Source organism: Diabrotica virgifera, chromosome 2 (assembly GCF_917563875.1).
Source record: "Diabrotica virgifera virgifera chromosome 2, PGI_DIABVI_V3a".
NCBI lineage: Eukaryota > Metazoa > Arthropoda > Insecta > Coleoptera > Chrysomelidae > Diabrotica > Diabrotica virgifera.
Window position 1 is genome coordinate 162,046,054 of NC_065444.1, and position 16,600 is coordinate 162,062,653.

Below are 16,600 nucleotides of genomic sequence, written 5' to 3' on the forward strand. Positions count from 1 at the left end.
TTCGATACCTTCAATTCTTATTTTACATCTGGTCCATCATTTGATGAGCAATACCTAATAGTGATTATTTTTAATGTATCTTTATTACGTTTAGTTGAAGAATGGTCTTACTGGCGGCTTCCCAATCCGTAATGTTTTTTTCAGTTTTGTTTTATGATTATGGAATATCCTGTTTTGGCACTTCGGTCTTTAGATAGGTACTTCACTCTAGAAGTGTACCTATCCTTTTCTTGCTGCACCAACCGCTTTTTTCTATGATTTCAAATTATTATTTTAAATTTCCCTGTAAATTGTTTTACATTTTACATTCCGACATTCGTTTTCCGTGACCGTTTTCATCTTAAGTTTTTTTATCTACATATCCGTGGAATTTATTGGGTTTTTATTATTGTGTTTTTTAGTACGAAAGAACCGGTCCAACGACTAACCCCCCCCCCCCCCCCCCCAACCTGAAGGATCAGATTTTTTTTAGGTTTTAATTCCTTACAATCCGGCCAACTTACACATCAAAATAGTTGGCAATTAACAAAAATTGCCGGAGAGCCAAATGTTGGTGGAGGACTAGAGTTTACCATAACCAATAAAGTTTTAAAAGTCCCCATCGATCCCATGTGTGCAACAAAAGTTATCCGGGGTCAAAGGTCAAAATTTGAGATTTTTGGATTTTTCTCGAAAACGCTAAGTTTTATCAAAAAAAAAACATCAAACTAAAGTTGTAGATCTTAACATTTTCTACAAAAATAGTTCTTACAATTTTTTTCCTAAGAGTTACCATTCCTGAGATATCGCGATTTTAAAAGTTACTTTATACATTATATGCACACATAAGCCACGTATATGCATAATGTGGCACTTAAGACAAGTATAAATGCCTATTTGTGTCTCTTTTATATAATACATTATACTATTCTGAAAATATTTCTTCAAAAGATAATCAGTCCCAAACTGAATTTCCTCTATCCACGTGGCCTTAAAAAACATTTGGCTGTACCATTGTTTAAAAAAGAACAGATTGTCTATTGTAAATAATGGCTACAGTATTGTACGTATGTCTTGTTCATATTATCTGTTTCTTTTAGTGCTAAAGGTTCAGTTCAAGTGAATATATAAGTGCTTATTACAAGCGTCTACCATTTAGCAGACATTACGGGCTTACAATGACAGTGGTATTTGACGGCTACAGTCGAACTAAAAAAACATCATCGGGTTCCAAGATTAATTATCTTTGATGAAAATATAACAGTTCCAGCGAATCAACAACAATTTTCCGCTAATATTAATAATAAATCTCGTTTCATTTCCACGTTAACTGACAAATTAACAGCTGCGAATATTGAAGTGAAACAAGCTAAAAATGACGCAGATGTCCTTATAATTGAGGCAGCAATTGAAAATTTTAAGGCAACAAACATAACAATTATAGTTGGTGAAGATGTTGATCTGTTAGTACTGCTTACTACAAGGACTCCAGTAGATAAAGTTATTTATTTTCTGAAACCTGGAAGGGCTCAACAGCGAACAGAGATATATTCTTCGAAAAGTTTATCGGCTTATCCCAAATGCCAAAAGTACATTTTATTTTTACATGCGATAACAGGCTGTGACACTACGTCAGCAATGTACAGAAGGGGCAAAACGTCAGTACTTAAATTATTCGAAAAAAAAAGATTTGACTGACTGCTGTAAAGTTTTTACAGAACTCGATTCCACACCGCAAACAATAATTACGGTAGGAATTCGCTTTCTTCTTGCGGTTTATGGCGCTCCAAAAAAAATTAGTTGTCTTGATAAATACCGATACTTAACTTTTGTAAAAAATACGCGAAATAAGAAACAAGTACAACTATCATGTCTTCCTCCAACATCAGCATCTGCTTTTCAACATTTGTATCGAATATATTATCAAGTTCAAACATGGCTAGGCAATAAACTGAATCCAGAAGACTGGGGTTGGAAATTAATAGATAATACTCAGGAACCGATTAAAACCTTACTCCCACCTGCTCCAGAAAAACTCCTTAACACTATTTTTTGCAATTGCAAAAAAGGTTGTAGTGCCAAATGTCGATGTACAAAACTAGGGTTGCTGTGCTCTCTAGCGTGTACCAACTGCCAAGGTCAGTCTTACTCAAATGTCCAGTTTAGTACAACAGAGGAAGACTCCTGTGATTTTAATGAAGAGACCAATGACTCAGTCACATTTGAACAATTTTTTAACATCCAGCAAGAGGAAAAGGAAAAGATAAAATCGAAGAAGACTTGACTGTTGAAGTAGCCTTTCAAGGATATGAATCTGATTAAAATATCTAAAGAAACCAAAACAATAGTTAACCTAATAATCAATAGCAATATCAATAATCAATATTAATAATAAGGTAATATCTAGAACTTGACTGGTATTGTCTGCTTTAATTATCCTAAAATTGTCAAAACAGTTAGTGGAGTAGGCCTACAGGGGAAACCAAAGTAAAATAAACGCGCCGAGTACACTACCTCACAGGTGGTGTGGAAATGTTGGCATTGGGCATATCATGTATAACGTGACTCTTAGAATCGCGATATCTCAGGAATGGCAACTCTTAGGAAAAAATAGTAAGGACTATTTTTGTAGAGAATTTAAGATCTACAACTTTGGTTTAAGGTTCTTTTTTGATTAAACTTACCGTTTTCGGAAAAAATCCAAAAAATCTCAAATTTTGACCTTAGACCCCGAATAACTTTTTTTGCACACATGGGATCGATGGGGACTTTTAATACTTTATTTGTTATGGTATACCCTAGCTCTCCACCAAAATTTGGCTCTCCGGCAATTTTTGTTATTTCAAATGTCTATATAGACCTGGTTATTATGCAACATATTTCAGTTTTAAGGCGCCAGAGACTTGCCTTTCGCCCTTTCTCGTCTGCTATAATATAACGCATACCCACTGTATGTCATACACCCAGTGATTAGGCGGCACATTTTTTTCAGTACGTTAGAGTAAAATTTGTGGAAAAGCTGAGTTATCTTCCAGAACGTCCAAAATATTGGTTAGAAACCAGTCGGCATTTCTCAGAATTTCATTGTAATCGGGATTTCGACACTTCATAAAAGTTATTGACTTTTCTAAACTAAATAGTTATTTATAAAACAGTTCGTGAAGTATGCTTTTTGCGAACGCACGCGATTTTTAGAGCACGAGCGACACGAGTGCTATAAATCACGTAAGTTCGAAAAAAGTACTTCACGCACAGTTTCATACAATATTTTATCTACGATAAATAAAAAAGCTGTAACTCTTCGTCACTGGAATTCATTTCTATTCTACAATTTTTAAAACATTGACACTTTCTAGCACGCATTTCGTTTCCGAAAATTGCACTTTCCCGCACGGCGTGCGTAAAAGTAAATTTTCCCGCACGGCATGCAGGAAAGTAGAATACCTTCTAATATGGCATTATAATATACTATAATACATGCAATAAACTAATATATAGATATTATTTACTAATTTATTTCAAATGTACAAGTAGGAAAAATGAAAGAATACCCATGAACGAACATATAAAACACGCTGTATTTTCCTGTCACCGTGTCACACAAAAAATTGGTCAGCGCAAGTACATGTAATAATTATTGTTACATGTACTTGCACTGGACAATTTTCTTTGTGACACGGTAACAGGAAAATACAGCATGTTTTATATGTTCGTTCATGGGTATTCTTTCATTTTTCCGACTGTATCTTATTGTGTTCATGTTTTAATGAAATTAACGCAATAATTGGCTAAAATAAAATTATTTTGACGTCATATTTAAAAGTAAAATCAGTAGACAATTACAATGGTTTTAAATCGTCGTCATGGAAACCAATATCGTCGTTGTGGTAACCCATTATATTGAAAGTTTGGTTTTGACAACCTTGTCAAAGAATTAATTTGTGTATTTTCACTCCTAAATAAAAATTGATATGACTTTATTTTTTGTGTCTTTTTTTCCAAACGTACGGCCCTAGAAAAAATATTGTTCCTAATTCATGCAGAAAGTGTCTTCCCGGCACTCGACTGCTTGCCCGAACTCCGCTATCGCGTCGTTCGGGTCAACGCCAGTCTCGTGCGTGAAAGTATCACTTTCCGCACTAGTTAGGAAACTATTTCATTAGAAGAGTTGTAGAATGAAATTGTAAAGTACTAGATTATAGTGGAGTAGAGTACCTAGCCTTCAGCCGAACTAGTCTACTTACTAGAGTAGCGTTTTAACTCTACTGACTCCACTTTACTACACTGGGGTGCAAAATTAACCGGACACCTTAAAAATGGGTCATTTTTTATGTCTGGAATTTTTTAATCCTGTTGTCCGATTTAAGTGATTTTTTTAATATATTATAGCCTTAATCTTTCACAATATCGCTGTAATAGTTGCTAAACAGTTAAATTTTCATTGTATACCGGACGTACCAATCAAACTGTGTTTTTTTCTCAAAGTTCGCGTCACCCTTTGGAACATTCTAGCATTTATAAAATACTAAAATTAAATTCTACCTATAGCCTCATATTTTCTCCACATTTTGTTTTTTGGTTCATTCGCTTACATTGGACCATAAAAAAGTTAGGTACTTTAACAACTAGCCATGTTTTTCATCAATACAGGGTGTTTTAAATAAGTTTGTTCAACTTTAATGGGAAATTCTGCATAAAAAATAATGAGAGTTTGCTTTATAAACGGTATGTCCGCAAATGCTTCGTTTCCGAGATAGGGGTGTTGAAACTTTTATTACAAAATGACGATTTATTTATTGCTTTAAAACCGCTTGAGATATACAAATGAAATTTGGTCGGGTTTAAGACGCATTTATTGCACATTTTTTGACATAAAACTAAGCATTTAATATTCACGCTTGGCGCGCATACGGGTAATATAACCGCTCATATTACCCGTATGCGCGCCAATGGTGAATATTAAATTCTTACTCGTATGTCAAAAAATGTACAATAACTACGTCTTAAAACCCACCAAATTTTATTTGCATATCTCAAGCGGTTTTAAAGCAATAAATAAATCGCCAGTTTGTAAGAAAAATTTTAACACCCTCTATCTCAGAAACGAAGAATTTACGGACATAAGTTTATAAAGCAAACTGTCATTATTTTTTCGTATAGAATTACCCCTTGAAGTTTGCCACACTTATTTAAAAACACCCTGTATTCATGAAAAACATGGGCAATTATTAAAGTACCTAAATTTTTTATGGTCCAACGTAAGCGAATGAATCAAAAAACAGAATGTTGAGAAAACATGAACTTATATCATTTATATCATTTATATGAAAGATAAAAAAGAAGCCAAAACAAAATCGGTTACCAACTGAAGTAATTCGAAACGATTGGAATAAATAATAAATAAGAAAACATATAATTTATGTATCCAAAATCGGATAGGAACCAATTATATAAAATATAGGTTATAAACAATTAAACTAGAATTTCTGAAGCACTATAATAAAATAAAGATATTAAAGCAGAGAAAATATTATTTATGACACTAAGCATAAAAGTCTTCAATGGCGATTCTGATATTTTTTTATTTATTTACATAAAGTACCTCGACAACTATGGCCATTGGTACTAGTACTTATTCCAAACAAAATTATAAAAGAAATTGGGATAAATAAAAGGAAATTTAAATGAAGGAAAAACTGAAAAACAGCAGAAAAAGAGAGAAAGGAAAATAAATAAATATACATCATCATTTCATGAATTTATTCTCAAAATGCTCTTTAGTATACCAATTTTAAAAAATATAAAACTTAAATAATATTAATTATCCACCGTTAAATTCTTTAAAAAGGTCAATATATTTTTTACTAAATCTACTTCCTTTTGAATAATAGGATCTTCGTTCATCCTCCTTAATATAGATGATTCATTCTCCAAAATAGTGTTATCAATTTGTGCGTAATTATTTAATGTTTTTTCAATTTTTTCGATACTACTACCTATTTCATCTTCTACGCCTTTGAATTTATAAAATCTGTCAATAGGTATGACAGTTTTTCCTGAGTCTTTTTGACTAGAAGGATTTACAACAAAAACATTTTTATAATGATTATCTTTAATCTTCTTGTCTGATAATTTAGTTTGGTCATCACTTACAGCTTTCTTTAAAATATCTTTAATAAAACTGTGAATTCCACTTTTCTCGTTTAGTTCCTGCTGACTTGGTGTAAACAGATTAGCCAAATTATTTACCTGACTATCTACAAAATTGTTAAACGATTCACCCACAACTCCTGGCAATGGAGATTTAGTTTTAAGTTTAATTTCTACAGGTGTCAATGTATCTATAGATCGCTTATGTCTGTTAAACCATCTTCTATTTCGTTGCGAATCTTCAAAGTGTGTTTGTTTTTTATTTTGAGTGTCTTGTAAACTATTGCTATTCAAGCTCTCATCTTCTGCAATAATTTCTGGTTTAGGCATCCCAACTGATATGTCTTTTGAATCATCTAACTGTTCAACTTCCTGCTCCAAAATATTTCCAACAGTTTGTTCTAATTCAGAACGATCCTTGGGGTCTTTAGGGCAGGTTATATTATTACACGAACAAAGTTTATCGAGATCCACTGTAACCTGAATGGATCCGTTAGGAGTTTTTACCATTTTCAACGGCAGCTTGATTCCGTTTCCAATAAAATAAAGATGTTCAGGATCTTTAAATGATACTTCAATGTTATCTGAAACTGGTACTAAACTACCTAGAGAATTAGAAGCGTTATTTTCATTATTGTTGACTTGTTCCCTAGGTCCAGTATCAACATTATTTTTATCCAAGCTAGCGCTCACCCTTTCATCATCAACTTGATTGCTTCCATTTGGTTCGTCCATCATTTCATTATGTCTACTTGCTACCCCGTGTCCGTTCCATGGTCCATTTGAGCCAAGTTGTAAGTTTTCCCAGCCATTTTCCAAAGGTTGACTACCTAGTACTTCGTTTTCTCTTTTGTTGTTCTCATCGTCATTAACAATTTGCTGTAGTTGCTGGAGAATTGATTGAGGTGAATCAAAATTATCGACAGCAGCTTCTCTAGGGGCTTGTTGAAGGTCACCACCGGCATTGGACTTTCCTTGTGGATCAGCTAAATCTTTCAATGCGGTGTCATCTACAAAGATAATGGTTTTAAGTTGTATAAAGTAAACATATACCTAACAATAATTAAGATGAAAGGCGTTGTAGTAGAGAAAGATAAATATGTTAGCTGTTTTTAGACTGGCAAAGTGTGCGGTTGCAACTCTGTAACCGGAAAACTGAAATTAAATCGCTTACTTTTAGCAATATATTTGGGTTATAATCCTTAATTAGACACCTCCTTTGTCATTCTATCGGTTCTAATAACGGAGGAATTGTGTTCATGGACACATGGACAGAGAGAGGGACTGACACACAGAAATAAAATAAGAAGTATATAATATTTGTTCTCGTTTTGCTGAGGTGAGTCGAATAATATTCGCTTGTACTCTTTCGGCTACTTTAAAATGGTACTTTGGGTTAAAAGTCCATAACCGGAAATCAGAAGTTTGATTTTTTATCACCTTTAGTACTTTGGTTTATAAGATTTCATTTAAGACCTCATTTGGTATTATACAGAACAAATTTTATGTATGGAACGCCTCAATTATCTTGGAAACGGCGTACACGATTTTTATAGATTTTGGTAGATTAGGGTCTAGAACAAACGAGGAAGTGGCTCAAGCGCTTCAAAAAATAAAGAAAGGAAAAGCAGTAGGACCAGATGATATTCCTGGGGAAGTATGGAGAGCATTGGGAGAGACAGGAATAAGTTGGCTAGCAGATCTATTTAACAGAATTATGGAAGTTGGACAAATGCCAGACAAATGGAGAAGCAGTATATTAGTACCTGTCTACAAAAACAAGGGAGACATAAAACAATGCACAAACTACAGGGCTATAAAACTACTTAGCCACAAAATGAAAATATGGGAGAGAGTAATTGATAGACGGATACGTGAAGAAACCGAAATATCCGATAATCAATTTGGCTTTATGCAGGGCAGATCAACAACAGATGCAATTTTCATTGTAAGGCAACTGATGGAAAAATACAGGAATAAAGAGACCAACGCTCATATGGTATTCATTGATCTTGAGAGAGCATATGATAAAGTTCCTCGAGAGATTCTATGGTGGGCTCTCAATAAGAAAGGAGTCCCTGGCGAATATGTAAAGATTATGAGAGATATGTATGAGGGAGTAACGACTAGTGTTAGGACAGATGTGGGAGAGACTGATAAATTTCAGGTGAAAGTAGGATTGCACCAAGGCTCGGTGCTTAGTGCTTATTTATTCTCATTAGTTTTGGACCAGATAACATCGAAACTACAGGGTAGTATTCCATGGTGCCTAATGTATGCTGATGATGTAGTGTTAATAGGAAATAGTGAAAGAGACTTAGAACAAAAACTGGAACAGTGGAGACAAGCTCTGGAGGAAAAGGTTTAAGACTTAGTAGGACAAAAACAGAGTATTTGGAATGTTCATTTAAATCTGGAGTTACTACAAATAAAATGGTATCTTTGGATGGTGAAATGATTGTGAAAAGCAATAGTTTTAAGTACCTAGGATCGGTATTACAGAGTAATGAAGAAATAGATGGAGATGCATGCAGTAGAATTAGGGCTGGATGGATGAAGTGGAAAGAAGCGAGTGGTGTGTTGTGTGACAGAAAAATTCCAATGAAGTTGAAGGGAAAATTCTATAAAACAGCCATAAGACCGGCTATGATGCACGGAACTGAATGTTAAGCAGTGAAAAAGAAAGAGGAACAACGAATGCATGTGGCGGAAATGAGAATGCTTAGATGGATGAGTGGAGTGAAAAAGAAGGATAAAATTAGAAATGAGTATATTAGGGGAGGTCTAGGTGTGGCACCAATTGATGCCAAAATGAGAGAGCATAGGTTAAGATGGTTTGGTCATGTTCAACGTCGAGACGTTAATCACCCAATACGAAGAAGAGCTGAAGTGCAGATTCCTGGAAGGAGTAGGAGAGGAAGACCAAAGAAGACCTGGGGGGGAGACGATAAGGCAGGACATGTTGGTAAAGGGGATTAACATTGATATGACCCAAGATAGAATTGTGTGGAGAAATGCAATTAGGGAAGCCGACCCCGCATAGGGATAAGGCAAAGAGAATGATGATGATGATGGTAGATTAGGGTCTTCTAATGCGGCCGATATTATAGTGGTATTTACATTGTTGTCAGATCTTCTATTTTTCTGGAAATCTAATTAACTTTCTTATTTTAATAAGAGCAGCTGTATATTTTTTGCATTTTAAAGTCTTCAAGGAATACTTATTATTTCATGTTATATTCCCTATATACAGGGTGTAACAAAAATACAGGTCATAAGTTTAATCGCATATTCTGGGTCCAAAAATAATTCGATTGAACCTAACTTACTTTAGTACAAATGTGCACATAAAAAAAGTTACAGCCCTTTTAAGTTACAAAATGAAAATCGATTTTTTCGAATGTATCGAAAACTATTGAAGATTTTTTATTGAAAATGGACATGTGGCATTCTTATGGCAGTATCATCTTAAGAAAAAATTATAGTGAAATTTGGACACCCCATAAAAATTTTATGGTGGGTTTATTCCTTTAAATCTCCCCCAAACTTTTGTGTACGTTCCAATTCAATTATTATTGTAGTACCATTAGTTAAACACACTGTTTTTAAAACTTTTTTGCCTCTTAGTACTTTTTCGAAAAGTCAGTTTTTATCGAGATATTTTGAGTATTTCTCAAATCCACCACATATTTGTATATTAAGTACGATTATGGAGTTTATTTTTGATTTACATTTTTAGGGATATTTTGAACCATATTAAAAAAGAAGTCACATCTCGATAAAAGGTGCCTTTTCGAAAAAATACAAAGAGGCAAACAAGTTTTAAAAACACTGTGTTTAACGTACACAAACATTTGGGGGCTTTAAAAGAACAAAACCCCCATAAAATTTGTATGTAAACATATTGAAAAATAAGCCTCAACTCGATAAAAACTGCCTTATCGAAAAAATACTAAGAGGCAAAAAGGTTTTAGTAATATTGAATTTAACTAATGGTACTACAATAATAATTTAATTGAGACGTACACAAAAGTTTGGGGGCGGTTTAAGGGAACAAAATCCCCATAAAATTTTTATGGGGTGCACAAATTTCACTATAATTTTTCTTTAAGATGTTACTGCCATAAGAATGCATTATGTTTATTTTCAAAAAAAAAATCTCCAATAGGTTTCGATGTAACTTTTTTTATGTACATATTTGTACTAAGGTAAGTTAGGTTCATTCGAACTATTTTTGGTCCCAGAATACGTGATTTAATTTATGACCTGTATTTTTGTTACACCCTGTATAAGTGCCGTACTTTCGAAGCTATTGCCACTTTTACTTTGACAAAATCAAACTAATCAATTAAGCAAACTATCAAAAATAATTTTTTTGGACCGGACAGATATTATTTTAGGTTTTTTTGGATCATTGAGAAGAAAAAAGGTTTGTTGTTGAAGTTATAAACAATTTAAAGCTGAAAAAATCGAAAAATGGTGATTTTCAAGGCTCAAAAACACAAATAAAAATCTAATTTTTGAAATTGAGAAAGTACCTAAATTTAAATTCAAGTTTAAATCTTATTCTATCAGTCCCTGTAATAATTTTTGGCGTGTTTTGTTTTAAAAGTTTGTTTTTAATTGTTAATGAAGCACTTTTGAGATGGCGGGCGATCGGGCTGCAATAACAACTAAAAAATAATGTTTTCAAATGAAAGAAGCTCAAATTATTTAACGGAAGCTGATAATATAAGGTTTGATCTTGAATTTAGGCACTTACTAATTTCAAAAGTAATATTTGTTATTTGGGTTTTTGAGCCTTGAATTTTAAATTATTTATAACTCGAACACGATTATTTTAAGAGAAAAATTACAAAAGATAGCACAGTAAATGAACGGGAAATACGGCGATATGATTTAGCTTCTACTTACCCTCCACTTCAAAGTTGAACTTGTGCCGTTGGTTGCTTCTACTTGTGGGTGACATTCACCCCTTTTAAGGGGTGAAAAAACGCGCGTTTAAAATAAGTCTGGTATTGGATAAATTGGACACGCGCCAACTCGTAACTTTTAATGACAAACATTTTCAAGTCAAAATGTACACCTGCCAATTCGTAACTTTTCTATTATTGACCTGCCAACTCGAAACTTTCTTCAGGTGAATTCGAAACCATTGATTAAATCTAATACGTTAGATATAAACCGAATGTTTCTTGGTTTGCTTAAAAACATTATATTTGTATTATATGTACCTATAAAAAATAGCAAAAATTGAAATATCTTAATAAAATAACTGAAACAATATTATAGTGTTTCATTAACACGTGTTATAAATATTATTTCCATCAAGTATAGCTCTACACGAGCTTGGTTTTTATTAAGTAATTGTAAATTAAATATTTAGATGTTTAGCAATGATAAATTATTTAAATCCATCTTATACTAATTTAAAAGCAAAGAGATTTTCCATATGTTTACATATTTCAAATCCAAAAGATTATACCTTTATTTAGTTACGAATTCACCGGCAGTTGATTGGTTACCGAAAAATTACCTGAGGGCCAGAGTTACCAATTGGCCTGTAATTAGGATGGGGGATTAAAATAGTTACGAATTCACCGGGACCCGATAAATTAACCAATTTTAAGCAACTTTCATTTTATAGTCTTTTAGGTAAGTCAATACTTTTTGACTTATTTGCGATTGAAAATGTTTATGTTTCGACAAACAACCACGTTTTCAGGCGGTTTTTCGAAAATAACTCAAAAAGTAAATATGTTATCAAAAAAAATATTATTAGTTAAATGTAGCTTATAAAACAACGGCAAAAAGGTGTATTCATGAGCTCTACAAACCCAGTAAAAGCAAAGTTGTAGCTCATGAAAAATATATTCTTAGTCGTCAAATTCCAAATCGACTACTTCAACGTGAAATAACCAAAAAATTAAGCAATTTTCGGAAATATCTCATAAAAAATTTTTAAAGTATTTAAAAAAAGCCTAATTTTTATTTTATAGTCTCGAACATCAAAACTGAACAAGTTACACTCACAATAAAATTGGCCCCATTTTTGGGAAAAAAATTCATGAAAATATCTACCTATTTAGCACCCCAAAATAAATTAATCGTTACCGCTTTACAAACACTTACTTTATTTATATATTTTTATATGGTCGGTAAGTTTCACCGATTTAAAGTGAAATTTTTTTATTTTTGAAAGGGTTATAGTTGAAAGGGCTTGAAAGAGTCACTAATTAAGAGTGTACGCAAAATTTGAACAGCCATATCTTAACCAATTTTTGTCCTACAGAAGAACAAAAAATACAAAATATTCATAAAAGCAAAACCTACATTTTTTTAATCTTTGAGATTTTTCGTATCACGAATACTTTTTAAGTTATTATGAAAAAATTGAATTTTTCAAAATAATTTTTTGGCATTGGAAAATTTTTAGAATTTTTTTTTTAATATCAAACCAATTTTTTTCATAAATAAGCACTTCAATAAGTCAAACTTACGGATCGTGTAAACAATACACATACCTACATATAAGGTAAACGGTAAAGCGGTTACGATTAATTTTATTTAGGGCGCTAAACAGGAGGAGATCTTCACGATTTTTTACCAAAAAAAGGGGTCAACTTTATTTTGAGTGTATCTCGTTTAGTTTTGATTCTAAAAACTTTCATAAAAAATAAAAGTAAGGTTTTTTTAAACGCTCAAAAAAATGTATACGTTATTCCCGAAAATTGCTTAATTTTGTGGTTATTTAACGTTGAAATATTCGATTTGGAATTTAACGAATAAGAATGTATTTTTCATAAGCTTCAACTTTGCTTTTACGGGGTTTGTGGACTGCATTAATACACCATTTTTTCGTTTTTTTTTATAAGCTACATTTTTGCTAAGAATATGTTTTTCGGTCAAATATTCACTTTTTGAATAATTTTTGAAAAACCAACTAAAAACATGTTTGTTTGTCGAAAAACAGACATTTTCAATGTCAATATGTCCTTTTCCGATTTTATTTTAGATTTTTTTTACCCCCGGGAAGGGGTGACTGTCACCCTGCCCCCCCCCCCCCCAAGTAAAAGCAACCAACGGCATAACTTTGAAGTGGTCGGTTATCAGAACCTAAATCCAAATTTTCATGCAATTCGGAGTTGACCCTGAAAATTACACTCCAAAACGGCCATTTACTGAGATAAGACTTTTTTGTTCCCAATGATCGAGTGAATCTAAAATAATTCTGCCCGGGACGAAAAAATTGATTTTTATAATTAGTATGGTATAACTAGACCCAAGCCCAGACATCCAAAGCGAATGTTATACTCCAACACTAAATTGTTTTAGATGATCCACATAATGTTCAGACAAAAGTTACACTATTTTGAGCGTCGGGTTTGGGCGGGAGAAGGGGGAGAAGTCGGTAAATTAGTAGTTTTTTTTTACGATTTTCGTCAGTGTTTTATACAAAAATGTTCTAGATAAAATTTAAAATAAAAAAGGTCCTATACATAATTGTTATAAAATCAACGGTTCCAGAGTTACGGAAGGTGAGAATTGGAGGTTTTCGATACTTTTTATATTATTTGGGCAATTTATAATATTATTACTGATCAAGGAAAGTTTAACAGGATTGTGTTTTGTAAATAAAATTTGCTATTTCCGTGACCGATGGAATGTTAGTAATAAGAAGTTCTTGAGGAAACGTCAACCTCACCACCCAAAATCATCATCAATTGCCCAAAAAATACAAAAAGGATCGAAACTCTCCACTTTTCACCCTCCGTAACTCTGGAACCATTGATTTTATAACAATTATGTATAGAACTTTTTTTTGTTTTAAATTTTATGTAGAACATTTTTGTATAGAACATTGTTTACGCTAAAGTATAGTTTTAGAAATATTGACGAAAAACCTAAAAAAAAACTACTAATTTACCGACTTCTCCCCCATATCCCCCCAAACCGGACGCTCAAAATAATGTAACTTTTTACTGAACAATATGTAGACCATATAGAACAATTTGGTGTTGGAGGAAAACTTTTACTTTGGATGTCTGGGTTAGGCCTTTTTTGGACCAATTATATTATACTACCTCCGTAACTTTGGAACCGTTCATTTTAGAAGGATTATGCATAGGGCCATTTTTATTTTAAATTTATTGTAGAACATTTTTGTATAGAAGGTTGTTCATGCTAAACCGCATAGTTTTATAAATATTGACGAAAAACGTTAGATAACTACGAATTTATCGATTTCTCCCCCTCTCCCTCCCCCAAACCCGACGTTCACAATGGTGTGACTTTTTTCTGAACATTATGTGGACCATGTAGAAGAATTTGGTGTTGGAGGATAACTTTCACTTTGGATATCTGGGTTATGCCATCTTTTGGATCAATTGTATCATACTTTGTTTTAAAAATGTTGTCAAGTAAATGTAACAATATCTCCAAAATTACGGAATTTAGATATAAGAAATATTACATGAAAAATAATATGTATTTCTTAAGATCTTAAAAACGTAAAAAATATATATTAGATTTTCAGAAAAACGGAGGACTGACAACAATGTAAATATCACTATAATATCGACTGCATTAGAAGACGCTATGTAAGATACACTAACAATGTAAATATCACTATAATATCGGCTTTACCCACCAAAATCTATAAAAATCGAGCAAGCTGTTTTCGAGATAATTGAAGCTTTACATACAAAAAACTCACTCTGTATGTGTTCTCATAATGGAGGAGTTGTGCTTACGGACGGACGGACAGACAAGGATAATTCTAGGTTTTCACATTTTAATGTTGTAAATGGGTGAAAGCAATAATTAAGTTTAAATAAAGGAAGTACTAAATGAAGAGGAAAGGGTGAACAAAATACTAGAGATAGAAATGGCGAAGAAAAGTAAGGAACACCGACCTCTGATAAGGGAAAAGCTAAGGAAGAAAAAGAAGAAGAAAAAATAAGGGAATATATATTTCTATTTTTTTAAATTACCTTGTTTTGATGTATCTTTATCAATTTCAGATTTCAGTCCTTCTCTGGCTCTTTCAAAGTTTTGTCTTTGCGCGGCTATCTTCTGCAAAGTCTGGTCTTGTTTTTCTTTAATTTTTCGTAACAGCTCGCTAGTCCTTGCTCCAAGTTTGATTTTGGGAGAATCATTTTTCTCCTCTTCTTCCAAATGGTCTCGTGCGGGGAGAGAATTAGGAGCACCTACACGATCACTATGTTCCAAATCGTCTTCTATTGGGAGAGAATTACCATCTTCGGTATCTTCGGGAATTCTTGGAACAGCTGAATTTATTTGTTTATCTTTAGTGTTTCCTTTATTTTCAAGATCTAATTTTGAATTGTCGGAACCATATGATGGGGCGGGCATAGCAACTTCCGGATCTTGGAATTCATTTCCACGTGATGAAAACTGAATTTGCTCTTTTTCAGGATTGTTTAGACTTGGCATTTTACTTTCGTCATGTTGGACATTACTCTGTAAGTTATTTTCGTCTGTTATATGCACAGCACCAACTGGGGTATCTGCAGATTTATCTCCTGTAAAACAAATGAATTACGATTACATATTATATCGATTAATAATTGATATTACATTACGAGTATAATAATTAACAAATTTATTTAAAAAAAAAACGTAGCATAATGTAGGCCATAGGCATCGGTAAAGTGAGGAAAATGGAAATGATCTGATTACTCTCCAATTAGGACACTTGTAGTATTATAAAGTAAAATATAAATCATCTACGGGAGGTACCAGCCTCTTTATATTGGTACACAAGAGTTCCCAATTACTAATTTATTACTAATTTTACGAAAAAAAGGTATTCTTCATATAATCTGAACTCTAAGATGCAACCATTATTATATCAAATTGTATGAACTGTATCTCTCTCTCTCTCTCTCTCCTGTCGTTTCCCCATTACTGAGGATCGTGATTTCTTCCAATATTCCTAACAATGTTTCTCCATTGGTCTCTATCTTCAGCTGTTCTAAGAGCTTAGCAGAATGAGTTTCCAGCTGAATGCTTTATTTCGTCAGACCATCTAGTTGGTGATCGTCCTCTTGATCTTCTCCCCGGAACGTTTCCAGAAACAATTAATCTCTCCAAACTGTCGTCACCTCTGCGAACCACGTGGTTAAAGAATTGCAGAATTCGTTGCAGACATATTGTGGACAGCCTTTTTTTAACATTGAGTTGGTTTAGAATGGAAACGTTTGTCCTATGAGCTGTCCAAGGTATGCGCAGTATTCTTCTCCAGCACCACATCTCAAAGGCATCAATTTTTTGGCGCTCACATGCGCGAAGAGTCCAAGTCTCTGCTCCGTATAGAAATATTGAGAATACAAGAGCATTCACCAGTCTCATCTTGATATTTTGAGATATAGATCTGTCTTTCCAAACTTTAGTTAAGCGACTCATCGCATTTTTTGCCATACCAATACGTCTCCGAACTTCTGCTTCA

At 33.1% G+C, this 16,600-nt stretch overlaps 1 protein-coding gene across 1 annotated transcript in view; it reads right to left on the minus strand.

Annotated features, from left to right (window-relative positions):
• Positions 1-5,724: 5,724 nt before the first annotated feature.
• LOC126879697 (uncharacterized) overlaps positions 5,725-16,600 on the minus strand; it is a 103,955-nt gene continuing 93,079 nt past the window's right edge. Inside the window, exons 7-8 of the mRNA XM_050642881.1 lie at positions 15,123-15,674; positions 5,725-7,139 (exon numbers count right to left, since the gene is read on the minus strand). Of these exons, the coding sequence (XP_050498838.1) occupies positions 5,797-7,139; positions 15,123-15,674 (1,895 nt within the window). The 3' untranslated portion in view covers positions 5,725-5,796. The remainder of the gene's footprint in view (positions 7,140-15,122; positions 15,675-16,600) is intronic.